Below are 15,219 nucleotides of genomic sequence, written 5' to 3'. Positions count from 1 at the left end.
GGCCCCTCCCTCCTGGGCCGGGCCTTGCCTGCCTCCCAGGGCCCCACCTGGCTGCTCTGTCCCTAACTGCACACCCTGACTGCCCCAGGCTGGCGGACGGGCAGCAGCTGCCTGCCCGTGGGAGTCTAGTTGCTTGCACAGTTTATCAGCTGCCTTTGGGCCTCTGGTTTGAGGCTGTGCAGGGAGGGCACAAGGTGGACCACAGGGGTCTGCAGAGCAGCCTCGTCCCCTCCCCCATCTTTCCCCCTTTGTATCTTGCCTCTGGGTTCAGTCCTGTCTCCTCTCTTTATAGTTTATCTCTTCACCCTCTGTGTTCCCTGTCTGTCTCTCCTTTTCGGCCTGGCCTGGAGATGTCTCTCTTTCACTTCCACTTTTGCTGGGATTCTACTTCCCCTTTTTCTTTTTCATTCCCTCTGTTTTCCCCTGTCTGTCTGTCTGTCTTCCCTTCTCAGTCTGTGTCTCTGCCTCTCCCCTTATCTTGTGTCTTTTCTCCTCTTTCCTTCCTGTCTCCAGGCTAGGTTGCCGTCCCTTCTCTCTCCCCAGTGGTCTGCCGGCTTGCAGCCTTTGAGAGTAAAAGTCCTAGACTGCTCCCATTTTCCCCACCTGCCCTGAAATCATTGGTTCAAATTTCTCCCGAAGCGTGAAGGCCCCCAAAGCCTGCCCTTGACCCCAGAGTGGAGGGTGGGCCACAGACAAGCTCTCTGTGCCTCTTAATGCCTCTGAGCCCCCATCTACTGGACCTGGCCAGTGGGTCTGGGGTCCGGGACATCCCTAAAGGGACTTCCAGTGGCCAGGCCTAGTCTGGGATGCAGGAGGCCCAGAATGCCCCCAGGGACCCCTGGACCCGGGGACTCCAGACTAACGCCACCCTGGGATGGGATGGGGATGCCAGGCAAGCAGTATCATCGTGCCCCGCCTCCAGGGAAGGCACTGTCCACCTGCTGAGTCCAGCCTGCCCCATCCAGTGCTCCTGGCTCTGCCTGCGGGCACCCCCTGAGCTTTGCACGTAGGGCAGGGACACCTGGACTTCTGTGGCCCCCTGAGCGGGGCCAACTTGGAGGAATTTCCCAAAGCCTATTAGAGCAGTGGCTGCCTCCTGCCTGCCTCCTTGGGCTGGGCAGGGCTGAGGGCGGAGGGAGAGAGGGAGGGAGGAGGGAGAGGAGGGAGGGAAAAAAGTTGGCAGGCCGACAGCAGCGCTGTGTCTGCATCCATCGCTGAGAGGAGGCCCGTGCAGTGTGGGGCGGGCCAGGAGCGAGGAGAGGCCTTCCTCCCTTTGTGCTCCCCCCTCCTCTCCTGCCCCCGGGGCCCTATAAATAGTCCCAGCCCGGGCTGTGGCTCAGCTCTCAGAGGGAGTCGAGCACCAGGCAGCGGTCTCAAGCCAAGCCCCCTGCCAGCATGGCCAGCGAGTTCAAGAAGAAGATCTTCTGGAGGGCCGTGGTGGCCGAGTTCCTGGCCATGACGCTCTTCGTCTTCATCAGCATCGGTTCCGCCCTGGGCTTCAATTACCCGGTGAAGAACAACCAGACAGCAGGTGCCTCCCAGGACAACGTGAAGGTGTCACTGGCCTTCGGGCTGAGCATCGCCACCCTGGCCCAGAGCGTGGGCCACATCAGTGGCGCCCACCTCAACCCGGCCGTCACGCTGGGGCTGTTGCTCAGCTGCCAGATCAGCATCCTCAGGGCTATCATGTACATCATCGCCCAGTGCGTGGGGGCCATCGTGGCCACTGCCATCCTCTCGGGCGTCACCTCCTCCCTGCCGGACAACTCGCTTGGCCGAAACGAGGTATGTGAGGTCGTCCCAGGCACCAGGGCTCTGGAATGGGGCAGAGATGGCATAGGTCTCCCCCTCCACCCATTGTGCAGATGGGGACACTGAGGACCCGAGGGGACAAGAGGCTTCTGGGGGTCATGCGGAGCTGGGGCTGGCGCTCAGCTACACCTGCAGCCCAGAGCCTGCTTTCTGCCAGGCACTGTGGGAAGCCAAGACCCAGAGAACAATAGTCTTGCCAATGTCCCCTGTGGGCACCTACTGTGGGGAATAAGCTCTGGAGGCAGCTAACCTTCGGGCCAACGGTGCTGCACCTTTCGGCTGTAGTTTCTCGGCCCTCCCTCCACTCTGCCTGTGCAGCCAGCTCCCTCTTCCCACAGCCCGGCCCCCAGGAGCCGCTGTCCGCTGTCCCTTTGCTGCCCTGACCTAGATGCCGGGCATGTCCGTGTCAGGTCTGCCAGTGCGTGAGCAGGACCCAGGTGGGCGGCCCCACGGTCACACAGGGCCCCGAACGAACTGCCTTCAAGGAAAAAGCCCCTCCTGCTCCTTGGTCCCCAGGGAGTAGACAAAGATCGGGGGTGAAAACACTCTCTCGGCTGTTTGCAGGTGGTTTTCCTGGATTGCAGTATGGGGTGGCGGCCAGCCTGGGGACATCTTGCCTCCTGTCTGGGCTCCATTCTCTGTCGCCAGGCACTGTGAGGCATGGCACGTGCGTGTGTGTGTGTGTGTGTGTGTGTGAGCGGTGTGTGCACGTGGATGCTGGCATGGGTCTCTGAGCTTGTGTAAGCTTGTGTGCCCCCGCATGCGTCTGTGTCTAGAAGTGTGCCTGGGAGAGTTAGGGCCACTGCGTGAGTGGGTGGGGGTGTGTGTGTGTACCTGTGTGTGCCCACTGCTCCTGGCTTGAGTGGGGTCTGGGCTGGGGGCACTGGTGGTAAGCAGAGGTTGGCGACTGGGTGGCAGCTGCTGAGAAGCATTCCTCCCGGGCCGCTTAGCACAGCTAATTGGCCGTTGGCGGCAGTTGCCTGCTGTCGCGGACCTGGGCTTTTCCAGACCCTCAGCCAAGTGCAAACCCAGACCTGGCTTGGGCCACAGCAGGAGGGAATCTGGCCTGAGAGAGGCTGAGGAAGGCTTGGAGGGTGCCGTCCCAGGGAAAGGGAGAGTGAAGGAGCACAGAGGAGGAATCAGATCTACAGAAAGGAGGCTGGCCAGGCCCGGGCAGGGCAGGCGGGTGTAGGGACGGTGAGGGAGCCGGCCAAGGGCTCCTCGGCGGGTGATTATATAGCAATCGTTCTCTCGCTTCCCAGCCGAAGTTCAGAGCCAGGTGCTTCAGCTGGGGGAGGCTTGGTGAGGGCATGGCCTTGCCACAGGGGAATTAGCACTTCTTCTGTCACAGTGACACCTTACCCAGCCCCCTCCGAGGAGCTAACTGTGGCTCAGCCCAAGATTGAAGATTAGCCTACAGGCTGGAGTTTAGACTTTAGTCAGGGAAGACGTGGCCAAGGTGGGTAGAAGGGACAGAACTGTGGCAGGCCACGTTCCTCCAAGCCTCAGCCTCTCCAGAGGGGCAGAGCCAGGTGACTTCGGAGAGTGCCCCCTGGGTAGGGTCAGGTTCACGCTAGGGCTGGGCTGGGCGCGATGGGGGGTGGGGAAAAGGGCCTCGAAGGGGAGGGGTTGAATCTCTTCAGGACTTCTGCCCCCTCTTGACCCTCCTTCTCAAGGGACAGGCAGGACAGGCATCTGTTGTCAGACCTTGCGCTCTAACTCAGGCATCACGGGCAGATGTGGGGGAGGGTGGGCACCCACAGTGTCATTTTGATCTGGCCACACCCTGATCCAGTGTCCCTTCCCTTCTCTGACCTCCATTTTGTAGAGTTACCCAGATGCCTGGGCTGGGCAGGTTGCAGATAGGGGGGGAAAAGGGATAAGCTCATGCAGGGGCCAGCCCTGGTCTCAGAGGCAAGCACACCGTGTTCAAGGCCTGCTCCTGCTCACCTGTTGAGTTTCACTGGAGCTGAGGACCCTGAGACTCCAAGAAGGAACCCAGGTCTCTAGATCTCTCTCGGCCCTGCCCATACCGCCAGCAAGCTCACTTTGCAGACTTGAGTTTATCAGCCTTCCCCGGAGGGTCTGGCTGAGAGGAACCTAAGAGGGGCCGTGCTGAACACAAGGGTACTGAGTGTTGAGGTGGGGTGCAGGCACTCTCCTGTCCACACAATGGAAGTTTGGGGTCCAGAAGCACAAGTTCTAGGCCTAGAAACAGAGAAAGCATCTCTCTCAAGGCCTCCTCTGGGACACCGGACTTGGGATCTGAAGGGATCTGAAGGGACCCGGCAGGTGGCCTCAATGCCTCGAGAGGGGCAGAGACCAGTCTACGCAGCAAGTGACACATTCTTTCCCCCAGGCTTTGCTGGAGGCTCCCATAGCCCCTTGGGCCCCGGACCCCACCCTGGCCCAAACCTAGGTGGGGCCCTTTGTTGGCATGGAGATTTCAAAGGAAAATAGGGAAAGGAGGCAGGAAGTGGTTGGAGTGAGTCAGGGGGTGCCCCTGGGGGCATGGTGGGACAACTCTCTTCTCACTGAGTCAGGACTTGGGATGCACCCTGGAGAGACCACGGGCCTCTGTCCAGCCTATAGGATCCTGGCTGGTTCTAAGAGCCAACCCCCAATTTAGGCCCAAAGTGACAGTCTCAGAGGCAGGGGTTGGTGTCCCCGTCTCCCTCTGTCCTTGTCAGACACTGAAACACTTCAGGCCAACAAGCTCGCCTGTGTGGCCCCAGTGTCCGTCTGTGAAATAGGGACACAGCGGGGCGTGGCTGGGCTCTGGAAAATGCAAGATGCTCCTGGACCTGGGAGTCCTGACTGTTAGCTGGCTCTTTTTATTCCTCCCCTCTCTGGCTCACTCACCCATGCTCCCTGCAAACCAAAATGGGACTGCTGGGGGCTGAGCTGGGGGCTGAGTCACCAGCTCCCTACCCTTGGCAGACCCTGGCGAGCAAGATAAGCCCCGCACACAGCTGCCCACGATATGGGGCAGGAGGCAGGTGTGATAAGAGGTGTTGGGACTGTCAGAGCGGCAAAGGAACCTCTCTGCCTTTGAGCGGTGGGAAGGGCCTGGAAGGCTTTCGGGGAGGAAGCTCCATGGGGAACCTGAATGTGGAGGCAGGAAAAGGGGGTTGCAGGCAGAGAAAGGGCGGCACAGGCTGTGAGCACAGGCAAGGCGGCGGTGGGAGGTCACGGCCTGGGCCTGGCCTCAGCCCTAAACTCTCCCCTTCCCCAGTTTCCCCAACCACAGAGCCAGAGGGTTGTCCCTTCCCTGTTGGCCCCCTTCCCCCGACCCCCGCGCTGGGCCACCGGTTCTTCCAGGGTTGAGGGCCCCTCTGCCTCCTCCAGAGCTGGGGGTGGGCTGGGGAAAGGGAAGCCAGTTTTCAGACGGATGTGCCCAGAGAGGGGGGCTGGGGGCTGGGTGGTGGTGCCACAGCTGGGACATATAATTACTGTTTCCAGCCAGAACCAGATGAGGGGGAGGGCATCGAGAGGCAGGAGTTTTGTGGTGGAGACTTCCCTCGCCACAGAAAATTCTGAGGCTGTTTCCCCTGTGGGGGCCCTCGGAGCAGCCCTGCCAGCCCCAGGCTGCCCACCCCAATACCTGGCCTTAACCAGGGCTCGCTCTGTGAATCCTCTCCTGAAGGGGCAGTGCCACGAGAGGGGACGTGGCCCGCTGGAGTGCCTCAGTCTGAGGGGACTCGCCTCACCCTCACGCCCCTGGGTCACAGCCTTCCTCTCACACCTTGAGCCATTAGTTCATTGCAGGCCAATTGCATGTAGGGCCCTCTAACCTGAGCTCAGTCCCAGAGACTGCTCCCCACTTTCTCTAGGGCCCCACTCAGCAAGGGTTCCTTCAGCATTAGCCGCCAGGGCTTTCCCCAGGTGGCTTAAACGTGCCGTATGTCCACCTCTCAGGGACTGGCTCAGGGCTTCCTCTGTTCTTGTTGGTAGAGCCTTCCTGGGGGCCATGGTCCCTGCCCTCTGGAAGCGCCAGTGGGTCTGGGGTCTCCTGAATAGCTGGGACTGGGCCAACACACTCACAGGTGTCGGCAGGAAAATGTTGTCATGGCCATTGTCCCCTCAGCCAGGGCCTCTCCCCAGGGATGTGTGTGTGTGTGGGGGGGTGCTCCTTGCCCACAGTGATGCTTAGGGGGATAAGTGAGGGGCTCTCTTTATGTAACCAAGGAGCTGCAGTTCTGTGGGGTTAAGAACCCCAACTCAAAAATGGTAGAAAAGCCTGGAAAATGCCCTGTTCCCATTAGCAGCTCCTTTCGGTGCCTGAAATTCCACCGCCAGGAAAACTAGAGAGGCAGATGTCTGCTCAGTGCAAAGAAGCAATTTTTATTTTTAATCAGGAAGGGGCTGCCACCAAGCCAGTAAGCTCCCTATCGTTAGGTGTCCAAGTCGAATCTGCCCGCAGCCAGCTCTGGGGGTACAGCAGTGTGCCGTATTGAGACCCCAGGTCAGATGGCTCTGTGGGAATCCTGCACTCAGGATCCTGGCCGGGAGGGTGACTGTAGGTCCTGGGGCTAGGGGTCCCATGTCAGGCAGGGAGGAATTCTGGAGACTGTCCAGGGCTAAAATCTGGGCCGAGGCTTCCACTTTACTGATAAGGAAACTGAGGCCACAGAGGCATTGAGATTGTGAGGTTGTATAGCAGATCACGGCAGGGCAGGACCATGCCCCCAGCCTGCCTCCCAGCCCTTGATTATTTCTGCTTCTCTAAAGTGCACGTGTTCACACTTCACTAACGTCCCCTCCCCCTCAACACACACACATACATGGCACATAGGGGCATACACACGTGGGTGTAGAGAGCATCTTCTCAAGCCTGGGTGGTTCCACTCGGGCCCTGGGATCCTAGGAAGGTGGGGTAAGTGCTCCTCAATGGAGCCTCTTCCTTTCCCTGGCAGGAGGATGGGGACTGCCCTGGAGTAAGGAAAAGAAGGAGGGAGGGAAGGAGGAAGCCATTACTTTGTGTATTGTTTCTTGTCAGGAAGATGAAATGGCTTCTGGGGGCAAATAAGGGCCCTTTGAGATCTGTGACTCTTTGTCCCTCAAGGGGGCTTCCTTTCCTCCTCCTTCCCTTTCCCCAGCCAAGTAGTGGACCCTGTGTGTAGCTGTGTGATACAAAGAGACAGGGCTGCACACTCAGAAATGCCATCAGACACACAGCACGGCCATACAGGGCCACATGTCACAGAGACCCCCAGGTGCACGGGGCCCACCTTGGTAAGAGGCGGCACCCTGTGTGATAGGGATTCTCAGAGAACGTTGAGATACACTGGCCAATACCTGACTAGTTCATCTGAATGTCCGCACGGGCTGAAAAAGAGTGGATATTCTCAAATTTGGGGTGGATGGCTTTACAGAGTTTCCTTAAATCAAACTTGTTAATTATGTGGCTCAAATCCTTCCTGTTTGTGCTATTTATATTGTCTGACTGCTTCAGTCCATCAGTTTCTACGAGAGGGTTGTTAAACTCTTTCACTCTGGTGGTGGATTGATCAAATTCTCCTTATATTCTGTCAACTGTCGCTTATTTTTAGGCTATGTTGTTTGGCGCATACAGGTTTCGAATTTATGTAGCTCTCTGATAGACTTTTTCATTCAATTATTTTGTAATAAGCCTCTTAACATCTCACGAAAAGGAAAAGGAGAGAGTTACACCCGGACACATCTGGTCACCTACAGATCCTGCAGGTACCAATATACGAACATACACGGAGGCACACACAGCCGTGGATACCCACAGGAACATGCACACAGGAATATCCATGAAGGAGTGACACAAGGGACCCACTGAGGTCCCCCTCACGTGAGTGCTGAGTCCTGGAGGCAGTGGGTGAGCAGGGCAGGCCTCGATGTCTCCCCTCCCCTGTTCTTTGAGAGTGTATGCTCAGCGTGCAGCCAGGCCTGGTGCCTGCTGTTCCCCAAAGGCGGGACACCAGGGTGCCCAGGTCAAGTTGGGGCCCTGGGCCTAGGAAGCTACCTTGGTCAGTCTGTCCATGGGCAGCAGGGATGGTTCTAGGGACCCATTGTCTAAAAAGGTCAACCCTGTCCCCCACCCTCTCCTGGGTGCTGGGGCACACTGGCAGCTAGACAGCCATCTTCTGCCTGCTCCTCAGTTCAAGCTGGGAATAGCCAGGTCCCTTGGCTGGGCGTGTAGACATCAGGACACTTGGCTGGGACAAGGATCCTGGCTTTGCTATCTTGTCCCTGGGACTCAGCCTCCTCATCCATTCTCTTACAGAGGCTTGCATGGCTGCCCTGTAAGACCCACAAAAACTAATGACTGGCCTGTGGTCTCCAAGCTACAAAGCAAATAACCTAGCACTGGATCCAGAGAGCTTCCCTTCCAGGCTGCTTCTAGAGAGGATAGAAGTTCTGGAAAATTAGCATCATCTGCTACTTCTGTCGCTATGCAGCAAGTGTCCCCTATGAGGCCTGGGCAGCAAGATGGGAAGGTCTCCCTACTCTGTCCTCACCAAGCTCCCAGGCCAGGGGTTGGACGACCTACAGAGGAGGAAGGAGGGTTAACAGTGTGAGTGGGTAGCAGCAGAAATTAATTTCAGCCAGGGATAGGAGGAAGCTTCTTGGAGCTGGTGGGATCTGAACTGGGCCTTGACAGTGGGCGTAAATGGATTTGATGTGAAAATGCAGAGCTGGTGTCTTTCTGATACTTCACATTAAATGTGTGGATTATTCTGTTGTTTATCCTTATATTCATAAAACTGTGTTGTTGTTGTTGTTGTTGTTGTTTGGAAGGGGGCTTAATCAGTGAAATATAAAGCCTAGGCTGGGCAAAACTACCTGGGGATATACAGACATATTTTTTTTTTCCCAACACCAAGTGACCACAACTGGGATTAGCCTTATTTAAGCAATTGTTTCCAATTTAATGGGTTGTAAACAGTAACACGTTTTGAATGTTTACCTACTTTTCCTGGACATCAAGTTTCAACAGACCTTTATCCTTTTCAGTTCTGAATTATCAAGTTTTTCCAGATGTAAGTCACACAAGTGCGTTGGTGGTTAAAGCAGAAGTAGCCAGTAGATACTGAAGCAATCAGGGGAGGCTTCCTAGTGGTGGTGGTGATGGGTATCAGGAGAGGAAGATCGTCAACCTGCGTGGTTCTGAGCTAAACGCCCTGGGTGGTCAGGAAGGGGGTATAACCCAGAGTTCCCAGGGCGGGTGGCCACCTCTCCTGCTTCCTGTGGACTCAAGAGTGCTGGGCATGGCACCCGGCTCCTGTGCTCTGCTCACTTTGCATGAGAAGGCATGCCTTTGGGCAGAGCAGGGCCTGGGGTACTCAGACCTGGTTAAGAACTGCGGGAGGAGATGAGCTCGCCCAGGCCCAGTCTGTGAGAGGGTGGGGAATGGGGAGTATAGGAGGCAGGAACCACTTAGAACGATGGCTCCATTAATCAGCATGCCAGGCCTGGTTTCAGGACTCCGGCCAGCTAGCAATTAGGCTGGCGCTGGGGAGCAGAGGAGAGAGCTGGAAGAGCAGGAGGGCAGCAGCAGGTGTGAGTGTGACGGGCATCTGTACAAGTTGGCCCGGTCACACCAACCTCACCTCCACGGAGCCTGTCCTGGCTCCAGGCAGGCCTCGCTCCGGCCTCCACAACCCTGTGCAGGGCCCCGCCCCTTCTGGCTGTCCCCCAGTCTGGGGATAAGGTGAGAAAGAACCAGAACAAAGCCACAACTGTCCTGATCCCTCCTGCCTCAGCAGCCCTTTCCAGATGCCCCGAGACACCCCCCACCATTGCCTTTGAAACTCCGGCCACTCTGGAAGGTGGGCAGGAAAAGCTGTTTTACAGATGGGGAAACTGAGGGTCAGACTGGGGAAAGGCCATGGCCATGGCAGCACAAGTAGGAGAGTCAGGACCTGAACACAAGGATGGGAACAAAACTGGGCATTGCCCCCCGGGCTGGCTGAGCTGAGGGGTCAAAGCTCTGGGGTCGGCCAGGAAAGGCCTAGATCTGGGGCTGCAACACAGGGGAGGGGATGTGAGTCACTTTCCCTGTGACCCAGGGTTGCAGACAAAGGCGGGAAGAGAATTGTTCTTGTAAGATGGCCTCAGGGTGGGGCTGAGAAAACTGGGCGTGGGAGTGGAGGAGGGCCCCCCACCTAGAGTTTTGTAAAAATGCCCTCTGGCTTTGGAGGATGCCCCCCTCATGCCCCCAGGATGAGGCTTCAAGTTCAGGCATATTTGGGCACACCAGCCCTGCCCTGGGGGAAGACAGCCCACATGGCCACATCCAGGCATCTTTGCCAGTGAGCCTTTGCTCACGTGGCCCAGCTCTCCCGTACGGGTGCCCCTGGCCCCTGGGACCCCCACAAAGGGGCGGGTGCAGGGGTCCCTGGGGAGGGGTCTCCCTGGTGCAGCTGCAGAGGGAGGGCTCCGGTGACCTCATGACGGCTCCCATTCCCTTCTTTTTCCATGACTCATGTTTCTAAAAGTGGCCCAAAAGCAAGTGGTAGCCAGACGGTGGTGGCGGGGCCTATGTGGCCAGGGAGTTGGTGGGGGGGGGGGGGGCGTTCCAGGAGGGAGAGGGAGGGGAATGTAGGGAGGGCTGAGAAGAAATGGGAGAGACACAGAACCGGGAGAGACAGACAGAGGGTGGGTAGGAGACAGGGCAGGGCAGCGTGGGAGACCAGAACAGGGAGAGAGACTAAGGGAGCTGGGGCCAGCTAACTGAGGAAGACCCTTCTCAACTCTGGGAGTTGTAGATGCAGCAGGAGATGGGGTGGAATGTTCTGGACTTTTGGGGTGTGAAGCAATGTCTCCGGCCATTTGCTTCTCTGCTCCCTGCAGGGTTGAGAATCCCTGACCGTCTCCTCCCATGTGTAGGGCTTGCCCCTTGCCTATGGCTTTGGTACCTGCAGGGCACTCTGGCTGGCTGGAGGTGGGCAGATGCCCTGCCTCACCCCAGGCTTCTCTGGCCTCTAGGCGGAGTGCTGCAGGGAGGAGGCAGGTACCAGGGGCTGAGCTGGCACCTCCTCAAAGTCGTGGAAGGGACAGAGCCTGGTGTCCACTACCAGAGGTGTGTTCTTGGGAGGGGCCTGGGCCCTTCTGGGCCTAGCCAGGGGCTGATGTCATGGGCTTTGAGGACACCAAGTTGCCTGGGCCCGGGGGGGGCGGGTCTCAGACAGAGTCCCTACTCTGCCCACTCACCCAACCTCCCTGTCCCTCTCTCCTACAGCTGGCCCCCGGTGTGAACTCTGGCCAGGGCCTGGGCATCGAAATCATCGGCACCCTGCAGCTGGTGCTTTGTGTGCTGGCCACCACTGACAGGAGGCGCCGTGATCTCGGGGGCTCGGGCCCCCTCGCCATCGGCCTCTCTGTGGCCCTGGGACATCTGCTCGCGGTGAGTGTGGGGTCTTCCTGGCTGGGGGTAGGGTGGGGAGAACAGGGCCAGGCAGAGGTGGTCGGGGTACCCTCTCACGGGTAGGGGGGTGGGATGATCAGCTCTTTGGGGCTGGGGATAGGGTCCTGCTCAGGAGAGGGCAGCACAGGGACCCCCTGACCATCTTTCTGGGTCAGCGAGCCCCTCTTTCTGAGCCTGATTGTTACCCCCCTGTTTTCTCTCTGTGTGTCATTGCCTCGCCTCCTCTCCCTCTGTCTGTGTTTCTCTGGCTCTCCCCCTTCTGCCTCCCTGCCCTTCCCCTTGCAGATCGACTACACAGGCTGCGGCATTAACCCCGCCCGGTCCTTTGGCTCGTCAGTGATTACTCATAACTTCAAGGACCACTGGGTAAGGGGTCTCACCATCTCCTGGGAGGTGGAGGTGCCGAATGGAAGTTCCAACTCCACCCTGCAGCATCCTCCCTCATCACAGAGGCTGTGGGAGACAGACAGGGCCAAGGAGATTGGAAAACCAAGGCCTGACATGGGGGTGGTGGGATCAGACTTCAGGCTGGGCTGCTGCCTGCCAGCATCCCAGCGGCACCCCATTCAGGGTGACCTGGGGCAGGCTCCTGGCCCTCGTGGTGCCTGCATTTCCTGAGCAGTGAAGTGGGGCATCGTAGCACCCCCCCACTGGGGGTAGCACTGGGACAAGTGGCCTCACCGCCTATAGGTTGAGCTTAGCACAGAGTCAGCACTCCATGGACATAGCTGTTCTTACTGTGGATGTTTCTGTCTCAGACCAACCTTTGATCAAACTAGATGTTCCTGTGGCCCTTCCGAAGCTGGGGAGGGTGGGGCCGTGGCCACCCTGAAGAAGGGGCTGGTCTGGTCACACCAGGCACCCTGAGTTGGGGCACATAAAGGCAAGGAGATGCCCGCTACCACAGTCCTGGCTTGGGCCAGCTCTGGAATCGGGATGTAGGGGTTCAACACCGCCTGCCTCTAAACCCAGGCACCGGTGGGAGAGAACCCTTGCAATGGGGTCGGCGCGGGGGGTGGGGGCGGACTCAGGAAAGGCGTCCCAGGAGAGGAGGCTTTCAGTGGACTCCCTCTGAGCATGCCCGCTCTGTTCCTAGATTTTCTGGGTGGGGCCATTCATCGGGGGAGCCCTGGCTGTGCTCATCTACGACTTCATCCTGGCCCCGCGCAGCAGTGACCTCACAGACCGCGTGAAGGTGTGGACCAGCGGCCAGGTGGAGGAGTATGACCTGGATGGCGACGACATCAACTCCAGGGTGGAGATGAAGCCGAAATAGAGAGGCCCTGGCCCGGGCACCCACGCGGGGGCGGGGCAGGGGCGGGCAGAGGGAGGGGAGGGGTGAAATCCATGTCGTAGACACTCTGACAGGCTGGCCACCGTCACTTCCCAAAGAGCCTCCAGAACTGCGTGGTCAAGCCTGATTTGGGGCTGTTTCTGTCACTTTCTTTCTCTTTCTCTGTTTCCTGGCCTCTGGGCTTCCTGAGGACCAAGATTTACCAACCACTCACTCCCTTGAAGTCACGGAGGAAGTGAAAGAGAGGGACCCACTCTGCTAAGGTGTCCCCTCAGAGTGTGATGGAAGGTATGCCAGAAAACCCTCTCATCCCAGAGTTGCTCAACAGCTCACCTGCTGCAGGTGTCTGGGGTGCCACCGTTATTGCTTTGTGCCTTTGGGCGTGGCCCTCCTTCTTCCCAAACACGCACTTTGTCCCCAAGGGTGCTTTGAGGGGAAGAGATTCCAGGAGGTGCAGGGGTAGGGGGCAAGTGGCACACAGGCTTCATTCTTGCAGTTTGGCTTGCTTCTGGCTCCGCCTGCACCCCCCACCCCCCAAACTCGCTGTACGACCTTGGGATCGTCCATGTCTCGGGGCCTCAGTGACCCCATCTGTAAAGTGGCAGGGTCAGGGAGAGCCATGCGGGCCTGAGGCCTCTCTGTTCTATAAGTGTAGATACTCCGTGGGTTCTAGAAGATGTAGTATGGGGCAGCCCTTCTTCCACTTGCCCTGGTTCTTTCCCAAATGTGTAGCTATCGTAGACACCTGTGTGAACACAGGGACACATGCATACATGTTTCAAAGCAGAGGCAGTCCAGGCCGTGAGAAGGGCTCCCGGGGGAGCAGGGCTGACCCCCACGCAGCGGGGACAGGGTCTGCTATCGCGGAATGAGGCCGGTGGGCGCGCAAAGGAGGAATACCCATGTTCTTCACTGAGCTTTAGTTGACCTTTCTCACCTATCGTTGCATCATCTCGATCACCGTTCGGTTCTCCACTTCCTCCTGCCGGTGTAGACACAGCTCACGCTTATGCAGGTGTGTGTTTCTTAAAGGGCAGTTGGTCGTCTGAAGCCCTAAGCCTGAGGACAGGTGACCGTGGTGCGGATCAGCACACAGAGGTGAATGGGCTTTGCTGGACTCTTAGCGGGGCTTCCAAGCCCTCAGCTAATGACAAGGGGAGAGGAGGAGCCGATCCCTGCCCCCCTTATTGCTAAACTCCTGGTTGGAGGCATTTGGGCAGCCGGGAGATCTGCACAGGCTCCCTGTGTCACCCCAGGCACAGCCTTCCCTTGTCATTTACCTGGAGGGGACAGTCAGCCCTGGCCTAATGAGGTAGCTTACCAGTGCAGCCCAGGGACAGTTCAGAGTGCAGGGTCTGCTTCAGGGGCAGCCATCTACCTGGTCTCTTCGATCCCACAGGGCCAGAGCAGGTCCCCCGGCACGCCTGGAGCCACGATGGTGACAAAACCCAAGTGATTCAATCTGCAGTTTATCCCAAAGCAGCAGGACAACCAGGTGACCCTTAATGGTCACCAACCCGTCACAACATCTACACACTCCATTCCCTAGCAGGGACTTCTAGCCCTTTTAACAGATAAGGAAACTGAGGCCCGAGGTCCCACAGCTAGTTAATGATTTGGCCAGGCCTGGCAACCAAGGCCATGTCTCTGGCTACTCCTTGGACCGTGAGACTGACCCCTCTTATTCCCAGCTGCTCGGTTTCTGCCTGGGCGGTGGTTAGAAGCCAGGAGGGGTGAGGGCTGTGCTGGAGGGGAGAGGGGGCAGACCCACTTCCTGCCTGGTTCTCACTGCTGCATACGAGACTCTGCATCTGTCTGCTCTGCGTATACGTCTCTTTGGAATTGGAATTTCATTATATGTTAACACAATAAAGGAAAATGACTTGTAAGGTCATCGAGGCTTCCTGTAGTTTTTCTTCTTTTGGTACCGTGTTCCCAACAAAGGATCTCTGGCTCCCAGAGGAGATCGATGCCCACTCTAGGGACTCAGTCTGGGTGGGGGGAGCCACTGCTTGCCCTCTTGCCCTCAGGATCTCTGCTCTCAGTGGGTGGACACAGCCTCACAGGACTCCATCTGAGCAACACAGGGTCCTGCACCTAATAGGGACGACTTTTGCTTCTGGAGCCTGAAAGGACTGAAGCGTGACAGCCCCATCAGTCCCTCTGCCCTCCTGGGAGCACGGCCCAGGGAGCACCAGGGGCTGATCAGCTGTCTCTCCCTCTGTCCCTCCACTCACATTTCTGACCCCACCCACACCTGTGTTGGGTAATGGGACCCAAGGTTTTGCCGGGAGCTTGGCCATCAGAACCGAGGGAAGCTGTGCCCGGCACAGGTGGTGCTCAGGTGGCCGGTGAAGGGTGGTGACCTGTGGTAGCTAAGAGGGGGGAGCAGCCCAGTCCCTTGAGGCCTTGTGGGCTTTTCAGCCCCCATAAAGCATGTACCACACTCAGTGAGGATGTGCCTTTTCCTGTGGAGAAGTCTGTAGCTTTAGTCAGATCCTAAGGTATCTGCCCAAGGCGGAAGAGAAGCAAGGTCAGAGCAGGCTGGCCTCTGCCTTGAGGGTGACAGGGAACCGTGAAAAGCCCCCTCTGTCTATGCTTCTTTCACCTGTCCTCATGTAGCTCCAAGGCCGCTCTGGGCCCTCTGGAACTCACAAAACCCTTTCCCCCATTCGGGGCCTCTCTCAGTGTTGGAGGCACAGCAGGTGTGGTT

At 58.0% G+C, this 15,219-nt stretch overlaps 1 protein-coding gene across 1 annotated transcript; it reads left to right on the top strand.

Annotated features, from left to right (window-relative positions):
* The first annotated feature begins 1,222 nt into the window (after positions 1-1,222).
* LOC125918003 (aquaporin-1) lies at positions 1,223-14,400 on the top strand. The gene is made up of 4 exons (XM_049624064.1): positions 1,223-1,785; positions 11,027-11,191; positions 11,498-11,578; positions 12,309-14,400. Exons 1-4 carry the CDS (start codon positions 1,396-1,398, stop codon positions 12,486-12,488), a joined length of 816 nt encoding a protein of 271 aa, XP_049480021.1. The 5' UTR covers positions 1,223-1,395; the 3' UTR covers positions 12,489-14,400.
* The last annotated feature ends 819 nt before the right edge of the window (positions 14,401-15,219 follow it).

Source organism: Panthera uncia, unplaced genomic scaffold, assembly GCF_023721935.1.
Source record: "Panthera uncia isolate 11264 unplaced genomic scaffold, Puncia_PCG_1.0 HiC_scaffold_364, whole genome shotgun sequence".
NCBI lineage: Eukaryota > Metazoa > Chordata > Mammalia > Carnivora > Felidae > Panthera > Panthera uncia.
Note: the sequence above shows the minus strand (reverse complement) of the source record. Positions and strands in the feature narration are given on the sequence as shown.

Excerpts from the sequence above, each read along its gene's own strand:
- LOC125918003 (XM_049624064.1), top strand. The coding sequence starts at position 1,396 with ATGGCCAGCGAGTTCAAGAAGAAGATCTTCTGGAGGGCCGTGGTGGCC. Across the intron at positions 11,192-11,497 it reads CCCTGGGACATCTGCTCGCG|ATCGACTACACAGGCTGCGG; the intron begins GTGAGTGTGGGG and ends TTCCCCTTGCAG. Across the intron at positions 11,579-12,308 it reads ATAACTTCAAGGACCACTGG|ATTTTCTGGGTGGGGCCATT; the intron begins GTAAGGGGTCTC and ends CTCTGTTCCTAG.